This window comes from Xiphophorus maculatus, chromosome 13 (assembly GCF_002775205.1).
Source record: "Xiphophorus maculatus strain JP 163 A chromosome 13, X_maculatus-5.0-male, whole genome shotgun sequence".
Lineage (NCBI taxonomy): Eukaryota > Metazoa > Chordata > Actinopteri > Cyprinodontiformes > Poeciliidae > Xiphophorus > Xiphophorus maculatus.
The window spans coordinates 11115062-11127183 of NC_036455.1; the positions used below are offsets into that span (position 1 = coordinate 11115062).

Consider the following 12122-nt stretch of genomic DNA (forward strand, 5'->3'; position numbering starts at 1 on the left):
AGAGTCTTCCAACTTTTCACACTTGAGACCAGTTTTGATCCAAGTCAGTTGGGTTGAAACATCTATATACTTTTAGGTTTTTCCACAGAATTTCAGTTGGACAAAACATTTTGCTTTTACGAGACATGGCAATGCTTGTAACTAGAATCATTCCATTGTAGGTCTGACTGCATATTTAGGGTTGTTAGTCTGGTGGAAGGTAAATTTCCTTACTACTTCCCAGTTTGTTGCAGAAACTATCATGTTTTCTTATAGGACTGGGCTGCTTTTAACTCAGTTTTTCTTTAGATCAACTGTGCCCACGCTTCCTTACTGTTAAAGAACTCCCTCCAATTTCCTTTCTTTAAAGCATGTATCACTTTTTTTATTTCAGATTTATGTGCTCCTTTGTATTGCAGAATATAAAATCACAGTAAATTTAAGGTTGTTGTTTTTTATGTGAAAAAATATATATACGTATATATCAATCAAGAGGTGCAAATTCCTTTGCAAGGCTGTGGATTTAAGACTCTAACCAAACAAAGATTATGCATGTTGTAATAGCATAACCAGGATTTTATTTCTAGCTCGAGTTAAACTTTTTCTCATTTTGGAAACATAAAGCATTTTGGAAACTTGGTCTTCATCTCTAAAGCTTTCAGAACCTTTTCATGTCACAAATTGAATATATTTGAGTTCATTCCAGTACCTGTTACCTTATTTTTTTAAATAACTTACTTTTCTGGACCCTCACATATGTTGACTACAAGTGATTAGTTTTTCTTCTCCGCTTATTTTGCTACAAATAAAAGCACAAAACCTGAAATAACACGGAATAAAAAATGGATAAAAAATCAATTGTCCTAATAGTTTTCCAATCTGAATATAAAGCAGATCAAAGCACCTGCAGGTAAAAAAATAAATACACAAAGAAAGAGAACACATATTCACAATAACAGTATTTTATTTAGCTGCTTTGCATTCAAAAATATGGGAATGCTTCATATTAAGCTTATAGGATGAGAAAAGAAACAATGAACGATTTGCCTTCAAATTCTTCCAGCAAAAGTCCCTGATTGCAGCTGCTCGTCCCATTTCTGAACCTGTAAAACAAGTAAAGGAAACCAGATGAGGTAATCAAAATACAAACAGTTGACAATATCACATTGAAAGGAGAAAAAAAGTCCAAAAATATTTACTTTTGAAATCATGAATTTGGATTCATTAATTTTATTTAAAGTACATCTACATCATATACCAGATTGTTTTGACTTGGTAGGTTCAAGTGGTAAAAGAGAACAAAGTGCCTGGGATATGCAACTCTGCAAAAGATGTCTCTTGTAACAAAAAACATTCAGGCAGTTAATTTTATGAAGATGAAATAAAATCCTGTGATTCCTGTTGGATCAGTAACATAACTTTAAGTTGGTTGCTGCAAATGTTTAACACAGACAACTATTTGTATTTTCTTCTGTTAATCCATATCATGGCACACATACCCATGCCATAGGGCAGATACTCTTGTATACCCTGCGGTACCACTCGCAAGGAGTCGTCTTCTGATTTTTAGCAGACAGAACTTTGTTGCATCTGTGGTAATCTGTTAAGGGAATATGAAAGCAATAAAAAAAAAAAAAAACTTTTAGTTAAGAAGCAGAAGGCAAACAGTAACAGTAAGTAATAATTTGCGTGATTGAGTACCTCTTAAATTTTAATTACAGTGTATGCTAAAAGTCCTATGCTAAAACTACAATATATGACTCAATAAATTTTGCACAATCTGAAACATTTTTGATCTGAAAAAACTGCGTTAGCATGGATACACAAATGATGTCCTACATATATTTAAAATTTTGCACAAAAGATGTCACAAAACCCAAAAAAGCTTCAAAAAATGTCAGAAAAATGTATGAAATTGTAATATGCCATTTGTTCTGCAGAGAGAAGATTATTTATTTCTTATCAGTTATGTTATGGGTAGTTATTAAACAGAAATGCTAAAGTTTTATTATTGGTATTATTTGTAAAAAAAAAAAAGTATCATTGGTAAAATTTTCTGTGACTGAAAGTCCAGAATGCAAACTACAGGTCATACATGTGTTGAAAGTGACAGTAAAACAGCACCAGGTCTCATCAGGGAGCATTTAGCTGCTTTCAAAGGTTTCATTGAAGAAGCTTTACTATCAGTCTAAAATGGAGCCAGCATTTTATTCATGCTCCAACAGCTCCTTCTCTCCTCTCCTTTGTAGAGCATCTCTGCCCCAGAAATATAACAGATTATGTAACCTTCATTTCTGTGAGCTGTATCTTGACTTGAGGCAGGATTTCCCTCCAATATTATAAGAAGTGACACATATTATTTTCTTTTTAACATCAAAAAGTTACATTTTTATCTTGCGTGTTTTTTTTTTTATTTTATCAAATACTTTGTATGCGCTAAAATGACTTAAATTATAATACAAATAGTGGCTGCTTATACTACACCTGGGATATCTAGTTTTATATACTGTTACCCAAAAGTGTAAATTCCAAGTGTAAACTGGAAGAGACATTAACACATTGAACTAAAGCTTGTTTTTTTTTCCATTCTTTAAAAAATATGTAATCCTATCACAGAATAAAACCAGAAATTACCTGAGAAAACATGCTAGTGATCCTAAATGGATCTAATAAAACAAAGCACACTGTCTTGTTTACCCAAGTAGTTCTGGTAGCAGTTCCGGGTCTGGTTGGTGTTGGGGAACCGGGCATCAAAAGGAGCTGTCCTGTATTTCTTAATCTTCTCTTCAAAATTGACAGACATTTTCAGCTTCTGGATATCAACACAAGTTCAACAGCATGATAATAAGAACAATAATGTATCTGGATTACATGACAGGCAAAATGCAATCAATGCAAATTAGGAAGAGAATTTCTGGCATATGGGGTAAGCTCTTAATGTCAAACAATAATTACGTAAACCTACTTATTTTTCAGATTGAAATCAAATCAAACCAATTTTGACCTAAAATGAATGAATGAAATTAACGTAGGTGTTTTTGTGCCGTCTTCGCAACACGTGACCTTGTCAAGGAACAACTTCCACGCTTTTCTTAACTGAAGATCTTTTAGTTAAGATTTTTGTGGACAAATGGATTTAGCTACATTAGAAGTTAATACAAATCTTTATGCTACACTCAAAACGTTTTTGTAACTGTAATGTAACAGAAGCAAAAATACGTTACTAGCTAATACACTCATTTTAGTGATGCACTCAAACTGTTTTTTAACTGAAGTATAACAGAAAAACTACATTGCTAGCAAGTTTACGTATCGCATCGCTACACTCAAAAATGATGTACACTGTTCTATATTTTATCAACCAAAGAAAAAACATTACAAGCCCACGTGTCTTTCAAACACAGAAATACTTACAAAAGCGAAAGTTTTGTAATGTACAAAGCGTATAAAGTGCACTCTCGGTGTTCACTAGCCGTTTACTTTCCCTTCCCCGCCTAAATTCTTGTTGCCAAGGTTACCGGAGAAATTCAGTTTGCTGCTAAGAGCGCTCACTCGGTCACGTATCCGCAAAAATGACAAAGATAGTTTGTAATACAGATATTCCACTCTGTTTAAATTTCAAATCCCACATTTTATTAACCATTCTTATCATGAATTTAATTTAGTCATACAATTTTCTACCTATGAACTTATTTGCCAGATTATTAATGCATCTTATTTCCACTATGAACTAATTTACAGTATTTGACCGAATGGCATCACACTATTGGCCAATGTGCACTCTACACAGGACACAGCATAGCACTGAAGACAATGATTTTCAGAAATAACTTTCCATAGCTCGAATGTTAAGATAAAGTCAACATTCGAGGTTAAAGTTCTGAGTAACGGAGTGTATTAAATACTTTTATTGTGAATCCATTTAAAAATGTGTCAACATTTAAAAAGATGGGTTTACCACAGTTCTCAGTTTTTCAATTTATAGACAAAAGACAAAGCAAACAAAACACTAATGGAGAAAGAGAAATAATCGAAAATAATACAGATTAAGATATGTTTAAAATTGTATTATATGCATTTGAGTGTTATAAATTGTATAATCTGATCTTAAAATCCTTTACGTACAAGAAACTGAGATTTATATTGCCCTCTGAAAGTAATACTGGTATTATATGTATATGTCTTTGCAGAGAAATTGACACATTTTGTAACTTATATAAAACTGTGTGATTATTTAAGTGACTTTTTAAAAAACAGTGGAACAAAATTGCTAAAGACAGTCCACCGGATTCTAAACCTGCCCATTACTTTTGGTCTACGAGATAAATTTAGTAAATTATGGTTAAACCTGGTCACCAGCGGTCACTAATCTCTTCAAACAAGTAAATTATAGTATTTCACGTTCTTAATAGCATTTACACGAAAAACACATTTTTATATAGTTAAATTCATTCGCTGGTGGTATTTCTAAATAACAAAGTTAATTCTAAATTGTTTTTCTTTAGAAAAAATACATTTACAATACCTTCTCAAATAATCTCAGCTCTAATCCGCGCTTGTTCTTTCTGCTCAGCAACCGTAGTCACTCATAAAGCATGCTGGGAAACGGAGTCTGTAAGAAGTACTTCTCAGTGCAGCAGTGCCATCTACTGGACAAACAGAGAATGTACACATAGACATATTTGTACACATACAAATAAAATAAATGTTTGATAGAGTATTGAAGATAGACAGTTTAAGTTAAAAAATTGATTTACCAATTTATTAACACTTATTTTAATCATATAGAAACTAATAGTTTCACAAACACGCCATAATTTCAAACAACAAATCAAAAAGAATCCATTTTATTTGTTTAGATTACAATGTAGTTGATGTCAATTTAAATTTAAAAGAGCCTTTGATATTCTATGGCAGTAATATTTTTAAAATTTTATTTGCAATATTTTCTTCAGCCAAAAAATACAATTCAGAGATACAAAATGAAGAATGAAATTACTAAACTATGAAAATCATAAAGATAGAAAAATAAAACTTTGAGGACCAATTACAAATAAAATCCACCATTAAAAAAAATAAAAGTAGAAAGCATAAGTAGGGTTTAAACAAGTGCTCAAAATGAGTAACAAAAAACATCTTTGAAAAAAAGTCACTGTTCTCTAATTAGTCCTGTAAACATGATCCTAATATTTGCTTCTAGCTTCTAGGGAATTTCTACATCTTTATACAGTGACAGAAAATGTGAGACAATATGACTGATCCCTAATATCATATTTTCTATATTAAACCACCTTAATATACAAGAGAAAAGATTTAGGAGGGAAATTAAAAAATATATAATAATAATAATAATAAAAGAAAGCCGTTGACTCTGGTCATTGTAGGGAAGCTTGTCTGCGCTCGCAGATTCTCCTCAGCTGACCAGAACAGCTGGAGGTGAACCAGCTCTTCCTGTAATTGTCTCCTGGTGTGAGTCGACCACAGAGCTCCTTCCTCTCTCCTGTGACGTCTGGCTCATGTTCCCAAAACCTGCAGAGACAAGATAAAAATAATATAAATCCTAATGCACCATTATCCATCTCTACTTCAGCATATTTCACTCATATTGTTGCTAAGGTAGTTTGCTAGTATCTTCTATCACCCAAGATGTTAGTTATGTTTGCTGAGATGCAAGTATAATTAGGCTTTTTCTGGATGAAACAGATGTTTGAATTTTGTTCATATTGCACATGCAGATTATGACTATGAATAATTCATATTTTTTCATCTATGGGCTAGAACACAATCAATTAAAAAGAATGTGCTGCAGGTAGTTATATTTAAATCCACCAGAAGACAAACAAATCATAATATTTACTTCAATAATGTAACAAAAAATGTGCCCCCAAAATCCTTCTCATTTTTTAAAGTTCCTGGGAGGTCAAATAAATAATCTATCCTGGACTCCAGAACATTACATCTCTGATGAAATGAGCTCAACAGAGTCTTCACTTCCTGCAATGAATCAAGAAGATTCACCTGCCAACCAACAACCTCAGCGCATTCTATCGATGCCCCATAGAGAGCATATCGAAGGGGGATTTCTGTATGGTCTGTCAGCAGCACAGCTGCAAGCTGGAAGGCTCCTGAGAGCGTGGGGAGGACAGAAGAGGAAATTACAGAGACTCCTCCTCCTTCTATTAAGGACTTGCGGGGCTGGAACTGCTTGTTGCATGTGGTTAAAAGTGTCAGAGATTGTACACATCTACTTCAGGATCAGTCCCTGGTGTTGCAGCATGAAATGCAGAATAGCCAGCAGATGCAACATCTCCATACCTCAAACCAAAAGATTTCTTTACTGTAAAAGTTTATAGTTTTGTTGTTAGGATGTCGACAACCAGGGTTAATAATTTCTGTGTAACAATTCAATGCAACAATCCAGTTGCAATCTGCAATGCCTGCTGTATTGCCATTGTATGTACACCATTACTTTTCTCTCTGCTATCCTCTGTTCAGCTTAGTTTTTATATATTTTAAGTGTTGTGCTTTAATGGAATTTTGTTCATGTATGCACCTATAGTGAATATTCGGAATGACAGTAAAATATCTAGAATCTGATGAAACCTAGAACTTTCAACTGTTTGCTAGGAAGAAACAATGTCTTTTTAAATTAAATGATAAACTAAACTACCATCCTTTATCTCTATAGTTGTGTAATCTGACAGGTTGTCCTTAAACATGTGCTCAAATTATCACAAGCTTAAAAAGAGCTGCTGGCTTGTAACCTCTTATGCCCTTCTTCCACTCCTCCGCCTCTCTCCGCCTGTCTTTACACTCACTGTGGTCTGTTCTCCAGCAGGGTGCCGTCACTCCACTGCCAGGTCCCGTCCACAGCGCTGCTCCTCAGACCGAGCCAGTATGAGTCTCCCTGGCTCCTGCTCTGGGCCATTTTAAATAGAAACTCCTGAGAAAAAAGTTGATATCAGGGTCAAATTAATTTTCTTCAGTAGTTCTGCTTTAACTTGGCTTATGATAATAAATTCCAGATGTAATCTGTGTTACATGAGCTGTAAATTTAATGAAAGACTAAACCTCCAATGACCTTAAGCTTCCTCCGCTCCTTTTAGTTGTCGTAAAGCTATTCTTAACCAAACTCACTGCTGCTGCTATGCATGTATATGTGCACGGCTATATATGCACATGCAGAGCCTGTGCATATATAAACTCTGGAACACCTTATTGCACAGTAACTCCAAATATGTGCAGAAGATGCATAAAATGCCAACAGAGCACCAATAACCCACTTATAAAGATATATAAGTGTTTATATATAGTGTAAAGATATATATGTTTAAGCTGTGAGACCCGAGATGGTTTCCACTGAATGTGTGACTGAATGCAACTAAATCTTTTTTTGAGAGGGAGAGATGTCTATGATCACCTGCTCCTCCTCTGTCTTGATTGTAGCCACAGCGCCTCCCAGTGACATGCAGAGGTACTGACTACTGATCCAGTCAGCTCTATCCTCACTGAAGTAGAAACATTTCTCTCCTTGAAGTGTCCAGTCAATCAAACATGGTCTGCACTTTCTCTCTGTTTGAAAGGTAAAAATCCCAGAGAGAAAAAAAGCTTTAGAAATTGTTATAAGCTGCTTTAAACCTTTTTGTCAGAAGTTTTCCACGGATTTCTAATACTGCTGTTGTGAAATCATTTCATTTTGACCCCTGCTCCATATAGAATGTCCTTTAAATTCCCATTTACAAAACATAGCATTACACTTTTTTATCTTTGGCATAATTATTGACCCTTTATGCTTATATTTGGCATGTTATATTAAGAATTAAAGTTCACATCAAAGTTAGGTAGACACGCCTTTCAGTTTCTCAATGAAATGTTCTTTTAAAACTATTAATTCTTCAAAATGTGAAAAACTCTTCAAAGAAAATCATTTAAATTTTTATTATTAATGGACAAATAAGTAATTTACAGTGTTATATTTGTAGTCTGCTCAAATGTAATCTATATTGTGTACAAGTAAGCCTGGAATTATTCATATTTCTCATAAACAAATGTGAATAATGAGTAAAGTAATCTTTAAAATTTACCAACATGTGTCTTTTGACTGAAAGTAATACCCTTTAAAATGTAATTCTTGTTCTGTCTGTTGGCTATCCTGCCATGACTATACAAATTATGACTTGATAAAACAGTTTGTGCAAAAACATAATCTGGGTTGGTTAATCTGCAGTGGAACAGGGAGTACTACGCTTTACCAAAATATGAAAATCACACTTGAGGTTGGTGATGTCAACATCAGCCACTGTTACCATTTGTTTTAACTCCCAATACCTGGACATTTTTTAATGAAAATCAAAAAAGAGCTTGAAGAATTTGCAAGGACATCTAAGAAAACACACTTTGTCCAACTTTACAGTTTGGCAGTTTTATTAATTTAGCCTAAGACCGTCTGTTAGGCCCTCATGAAGTTAATTCTTAATTCTGAACTTCAGCTTAAAATCACCTCTCATTCATTATCAGCAGTTTTCTTTTTTCAACAAAGTGAATATTCAAGAATTTTGAAGCTTGAACACAAACTCACCACCAGTGGAAGAGTTGTTGATGGGACAGTACTGGTTCAGAGCAGGATACTGGGTGAACAGGAGGTGATGGGACTGGTTCAGCGTCTCCAGCCTGTTTGTCATTTCTTGCAGTTTGTTTTCTTGTAGAGATGACTGAGACTGAGAAGTCAACATAATCTGAACCACTGTGGGATCACACACAATTCTTTTCATGTTTTTATACAGTGAGTTTTTTGAATTTACATTGTTGTTAGTAGATTGTTAGAAGGAATGCGTGTATGTGATAAAAATATTAAATTTCTTTTAATGTTTCATCACAACATGTCCTTCACTTCTCAATTTTATACTCCAGTGTACTGTTAACGGTTTCTTGCACATTTTATTAACATCTGTTTAACTTAAAATTTAAGTATCTTGAATGCCATTTGAAACTTTTACTTATAAAACATTTTGAGAACAATGGATTCCTATTTCTACTTTGCACTGCCTTCCATTTTTCTAATATGTGTAGCCGGGTGGTAAAGTTTGGTTGAATGAGTGTACTGTTTCAAAGTGTTGGTTTGCTTTTATATTACAGTAACAATGCTATTGAATTATTTTGGTTGAGTTATGTCATTTTATTTGTTCCTTATATTTAAATATGTGCAGGTAGTTGGTCTCGGGTGCTGCACATTTTGACCACCAGAGAGCAGTGTTTCAATGTGATTGCTGTTTCCCAAGACGGGACAGGAAATGCATCTTGTTGTCTTCCTGTGTTGCTAAGCTACGTGCTGAACGTGGATGTGAACTGTAAGTGTTTCATCTGCGGGAGACAGATTTGGCAGAAAATCGGTAAATATATACATCACTTGTTGAAATATGTCGGTACATTCTCATTTATGCGATAAGCAGTCAGTAGTTTAATGTGATTAAGATTAAGATGATGTGTTTGTGAAACGGATGGTTCAGGGAACCTGTATGCGGTGCTGGGCGGCCATTTCCTGCACGTGATGATAAGATGTCTGATCATCGATGAGCTCCAGTATTAAGAGTGAACTGAGACGTTACTGTGGAATGTAAGTGTTAATAAAATAAGTCATATCACGATCACGTGCTCTAAATCAGTGTGGTGTAATGCAGCTCTCTGTATTTTGTTTGTGCAGCCAGAGGCCAGTGCCGTATTTCTTTCCTTGTTTTTTTATATGTTGTATTTTCCTTTTTGTGCATTTACTCTGTTATTTTAGAGATTGCCACATTTCAGCAGTAGCTACCTAATGTTTGGTACGCATATGTTCTGATTTCTGAACAAAAGTAAGGAAATAAGACAGCTTTGTTTAATCTGTCTCAACTGGAAATAAAATATACTGCACATTAAGGACCCCAGTTATTGTGTCCTGTGAGGCTAAGTAATTCCCGGGCTACATATGTAAAATCCTAACAAAATAATTTACTGGGTAACCTCTTTGACTAATAGAAAGCTGATGTAAATAAAATGGCATAGCTGTCACACTTAGCTGAACATCAGAACAGTCTCTCAAAATGCTTTGCAACCACATCAGTTGAACACGAAAACAAAACTTGTCTTCCAGAGTAATGTTTTCATTAATATTGTACTCCAGAGAGGTTTTAGAGACTTACATGATCAACATTGATGGTCTCATACGCTCTTCTGTTTGTATTTCTATATTACAGTCACTGTTGCAGATGAAAGATGGCATACTCACAGCAGAGAGTCTGCAACAGAACCACGATGGTGAGCAGAAAGCAGAGCAGAGATAAGTAATGAGCCAACTGTCTGTGGTCACTGAATGAAGCTAAAAGACAAAAACCCGAACAAAAGTATGAGCAAATTTCCCAGCATCAGCTCAGCAGTGCAGAAATATATTTTATATTTTTAGCCTACAATCAAGCTATCTTCATAGTTTTAACTTGAATTTTGAGAAATATTGAAGTGAAATGGAGATCAAGATACACATAGAACAAGATACAGACTACAATAAGAACATGTGTCATTGTCTCTAAGAAATATCAACATAGATCTTCTCACTTTAACTTTGAAAAGAAAATCATTTTAAAATGTGTACTAAAACTGAAACTATAAGCATGGCCGCACACTAATGTTTTCCTTCCATATAATTTACTAAAAAAAAACACAGCTTTCATGATTAACTAAAAACAACCCTTAACTTCAAAGCAGGAAAAGCTCAGAAATTAAATTATTAGAAAAAATAACTAAATGAACAATGAGTTCACAGTGAGGTTTTAAAAACCACTTGACACATTTAATACATTTTGATGCAAAATAACTGACTTTTCAAGTACAGGAACAATCCACTTGAAGCACTTGATCTGTTCTTAATGTGAAAAGTCGTTAGTGTCTTGGAAAAAAAAACTATTAAAGGGCTATCATGCAATCACACCATTTAGAGAAAGAAAAAAAAAAACTGAATTACTTTTTCCTTGGGCGGCTTTAGTCACTTCTCCTTCCAGCAAAGTTAATCCATTGCTTACTCCCATCTTGATCTCAGCATATGCACGTTAGATTTCACTCTTTTGCTCCATTAAAACATAACTTTTCTATTTAAGCTAGGTTTCCAAAGTTTGTACACCTCTGAAAAGCTCAAAAGCTCCTACTACCAACAAGCACAAAAGAGAGGATCAAGAGTCTGACGCAGTGTCACATATTAATACCAAATTAATGGCTCTCCAACTGTATGTAAAGTAGACGTGAGTGTGATAGTCAAATAAGTCTGGCAGGACTGAAGCCACCATTTTCCCCTTCCTTCAGAGAATATCAAGGAATGTACAGCCTCTAGTGGCTGTGATAGGAATTGAAAATGGATATTCTTTAACGATACTAAGAAATTTTTAGTTAAAATACCTTGTTTAATTTATTAACATTTTCTTCATGTGTCTCCACAACACCCCTTAAACTGGCAACAAACATGGCCTTAAAAGAAACATACGTAGATCTAACACTGAACAACATGTTAGTGTTGCCCTTGGTTTTCTGTCATTTTATTGCCTAAATGTTTCAATAATCGGTATGCATTAACTACGTTGTGTTTTGTTCCTGGATTGTTCTTGTACTTGTGTTATTGTGGGCTGACATGTTCTTACTGGTGCTCGTGTTGAAATTGCTGCATCAAAGCACGGTGCACAGTGGAGTAGTTGTTTGCACTGTTGCCTCACAGCAAGAACACGTGGACCTTGAATGTTCTCTCTCTGCATGCATGTTTTCCTGGGTACTCCAGCTTTCTCCCACCATCCAAAACACTGGTGTTAAGTGAAGTTGGTTTCCCTAAATTGCATTTTTTTAATAGTGTGTATGCACTGGTGTTTTACCTATATGTCTGTGTGTTGCCCTGTGGTTGGCTCTTATGACTTCTACAGGGTGAAAAATGTCAATTTATCATTGATTGTTGAAGATTTACTCCAGTCCCCTTTAAACCAAGACCAATCACAGACAATAAATAGAAGGATAGATGCATCCAAGTATTAGATCCCATTTATTTGTAGTTTTAAACTCCAATCCATTAGGGTGAGATGTTGAAATGCTTTGTGGAAAGTGTTTTATTTCTTTTCAAGAATAAACTTGTCATTTTC

The 12122-nt window shown here is 34.6% G+C and overlaps 3 protein-coding genes across 4 annotated transcripts; all 3 read right to left on the reverse strand.

The window, feature by feature from the left end:
- Window positions 1-928: 928 nt before the first annotated feature.
- On the reverse strand, window positions 929-4681 carry LOC102221483 (cytochrome c oxidase subunit 6B1-like). 2 transcript variants are annotated; one of them, XM_005804707.1, is made up of 4 exons: window positions 4505-4681; window positions 2677-2791; window positions 1479-1579; window positions 929-1082 (listed from the first exon to the last, which is right to left on the reverse strand). In XM_005804707.1, the coding sequence occupies exons 2-4, from the start codon at window positions 2780-2782 to the stop codon at window positions 1029-1031; spliced, it is 261 nt and encodes an 86-aa protein (XP_005804764.1). In that variant the 5' UTR covers window positions 2783-2791; window positions 4505-4681; the 3' UTR covers window positions 929-1028. The 2 variants fall into 2 exon arrangements, with proteins under 2 accessions (XP_005804764.1, XP_005804763.1); XM_005804706.2 differs by lacking the exon at window positions 4505-4681 and adding an exon at window positions 3394-3477.
- Window positions 4682-5038: 357 nt separating this feature from the next.
- On the reverse strand, window positions 5039-6908 carry LOC111610533 (C-type lectin domain family 4 member E-like). The gene is made up of 2 exons (XM_023345047.1): window positions 6798-6908; window positions 5039-5508 (listed from the first exon to the last, which is right to left on the reverse strand). The coding sequence occupies exons 1-2, from the start codon at window positions 6905-6907 to the stop codon at window positions 5355-5357; spliced, it is 264 nt and encodes an 87-aa protein (XP_023200815.1). The 5' UTR covers window position 6908; the 3' UTR covers window positions 5039-5354.
- Window positions 6909-7360: 452 nt separating this feature from the next.
- On the reverse strand, window positions 7361-12057 carry LOC111610619 (C-type lectin domain family 1 member A-like). Its single transcript, XM_023345311.1, has 4 exons — window positions 10970-12057; window positions 10241-10330; window positions 8558-8722; window positions 7361-7551 (listed from the first exon to the last, which is right to left on the reverse strand). Exons 1-4 carry the CDS (start codon window positions 11031-11033, stop codon window positions 7361-7363), a joined length of 510 nt encoding a protein of 169 aa, XP_023201079.1. The 5' UTR covers window positions 11034-12057.
- Window positions 12058-12122: the final 65 nt, after the last annotated feature.

Bases quoted from the DNA above. Each gene is read 5' to 3' on its own strand.
- LOC102221483 (XM_005804707.1), bottom strand. From the start codon at position 2,782: ATGTCTGTCAATTTTGAAGAGAAGATTAAGAAATACAGGACAGCTCCT. The intron at 1,580-2,676 runs GTAAACAAGACA...TTCCCTTAACAG, and splicing joins CTGCTACCAGAACTACTTGG to ATTACCACAGATGCAACAAA. The intron at 1,083-1,478 runs GTATGTGTGCCA...CTTGTTTTACAG, and splicing joins GTATCTGCCCTATGGCATGG to GTTCAGAAATGGGACGAGCA.
- LOC111610533 (XM_023345047.1), bottom strand. From the start codon at position 6,907: ATGGCCCAGAGCAGGAGCCAGGGAGACTCATACTGGCTCGGTCTGAGG. The intron at 5,509-6,797 runs GTGAGTGTAAAG...TTGTCTCTGCAG, and splicing joins CTGCTGGAGAACAGACCACA to GTTTTGGGAACATGAGCCAG.
- LOC111610619 (XM_023345311.1), bottom strand. From the start codon at position 11,033: ATGGGAGTAAGCAATGGATTAACTTTGCTGGAAGGAGAAGTGACTAAA. The intron at 8,723-10,240 runs GTGAGTATGCCA...GTGATCCCACAG, and splicing joins TCTGTTGCAGACTCTCTGCT to TGGTTCAGATTATGTTGACT. The intron at 7,552-8,557 runs GTGAGTTTGTGT...CCTTTCAAACAG, and splicing joins CAACAACTCTTCCACTGGTG to AGAGAAAGTGCAGACCATGT.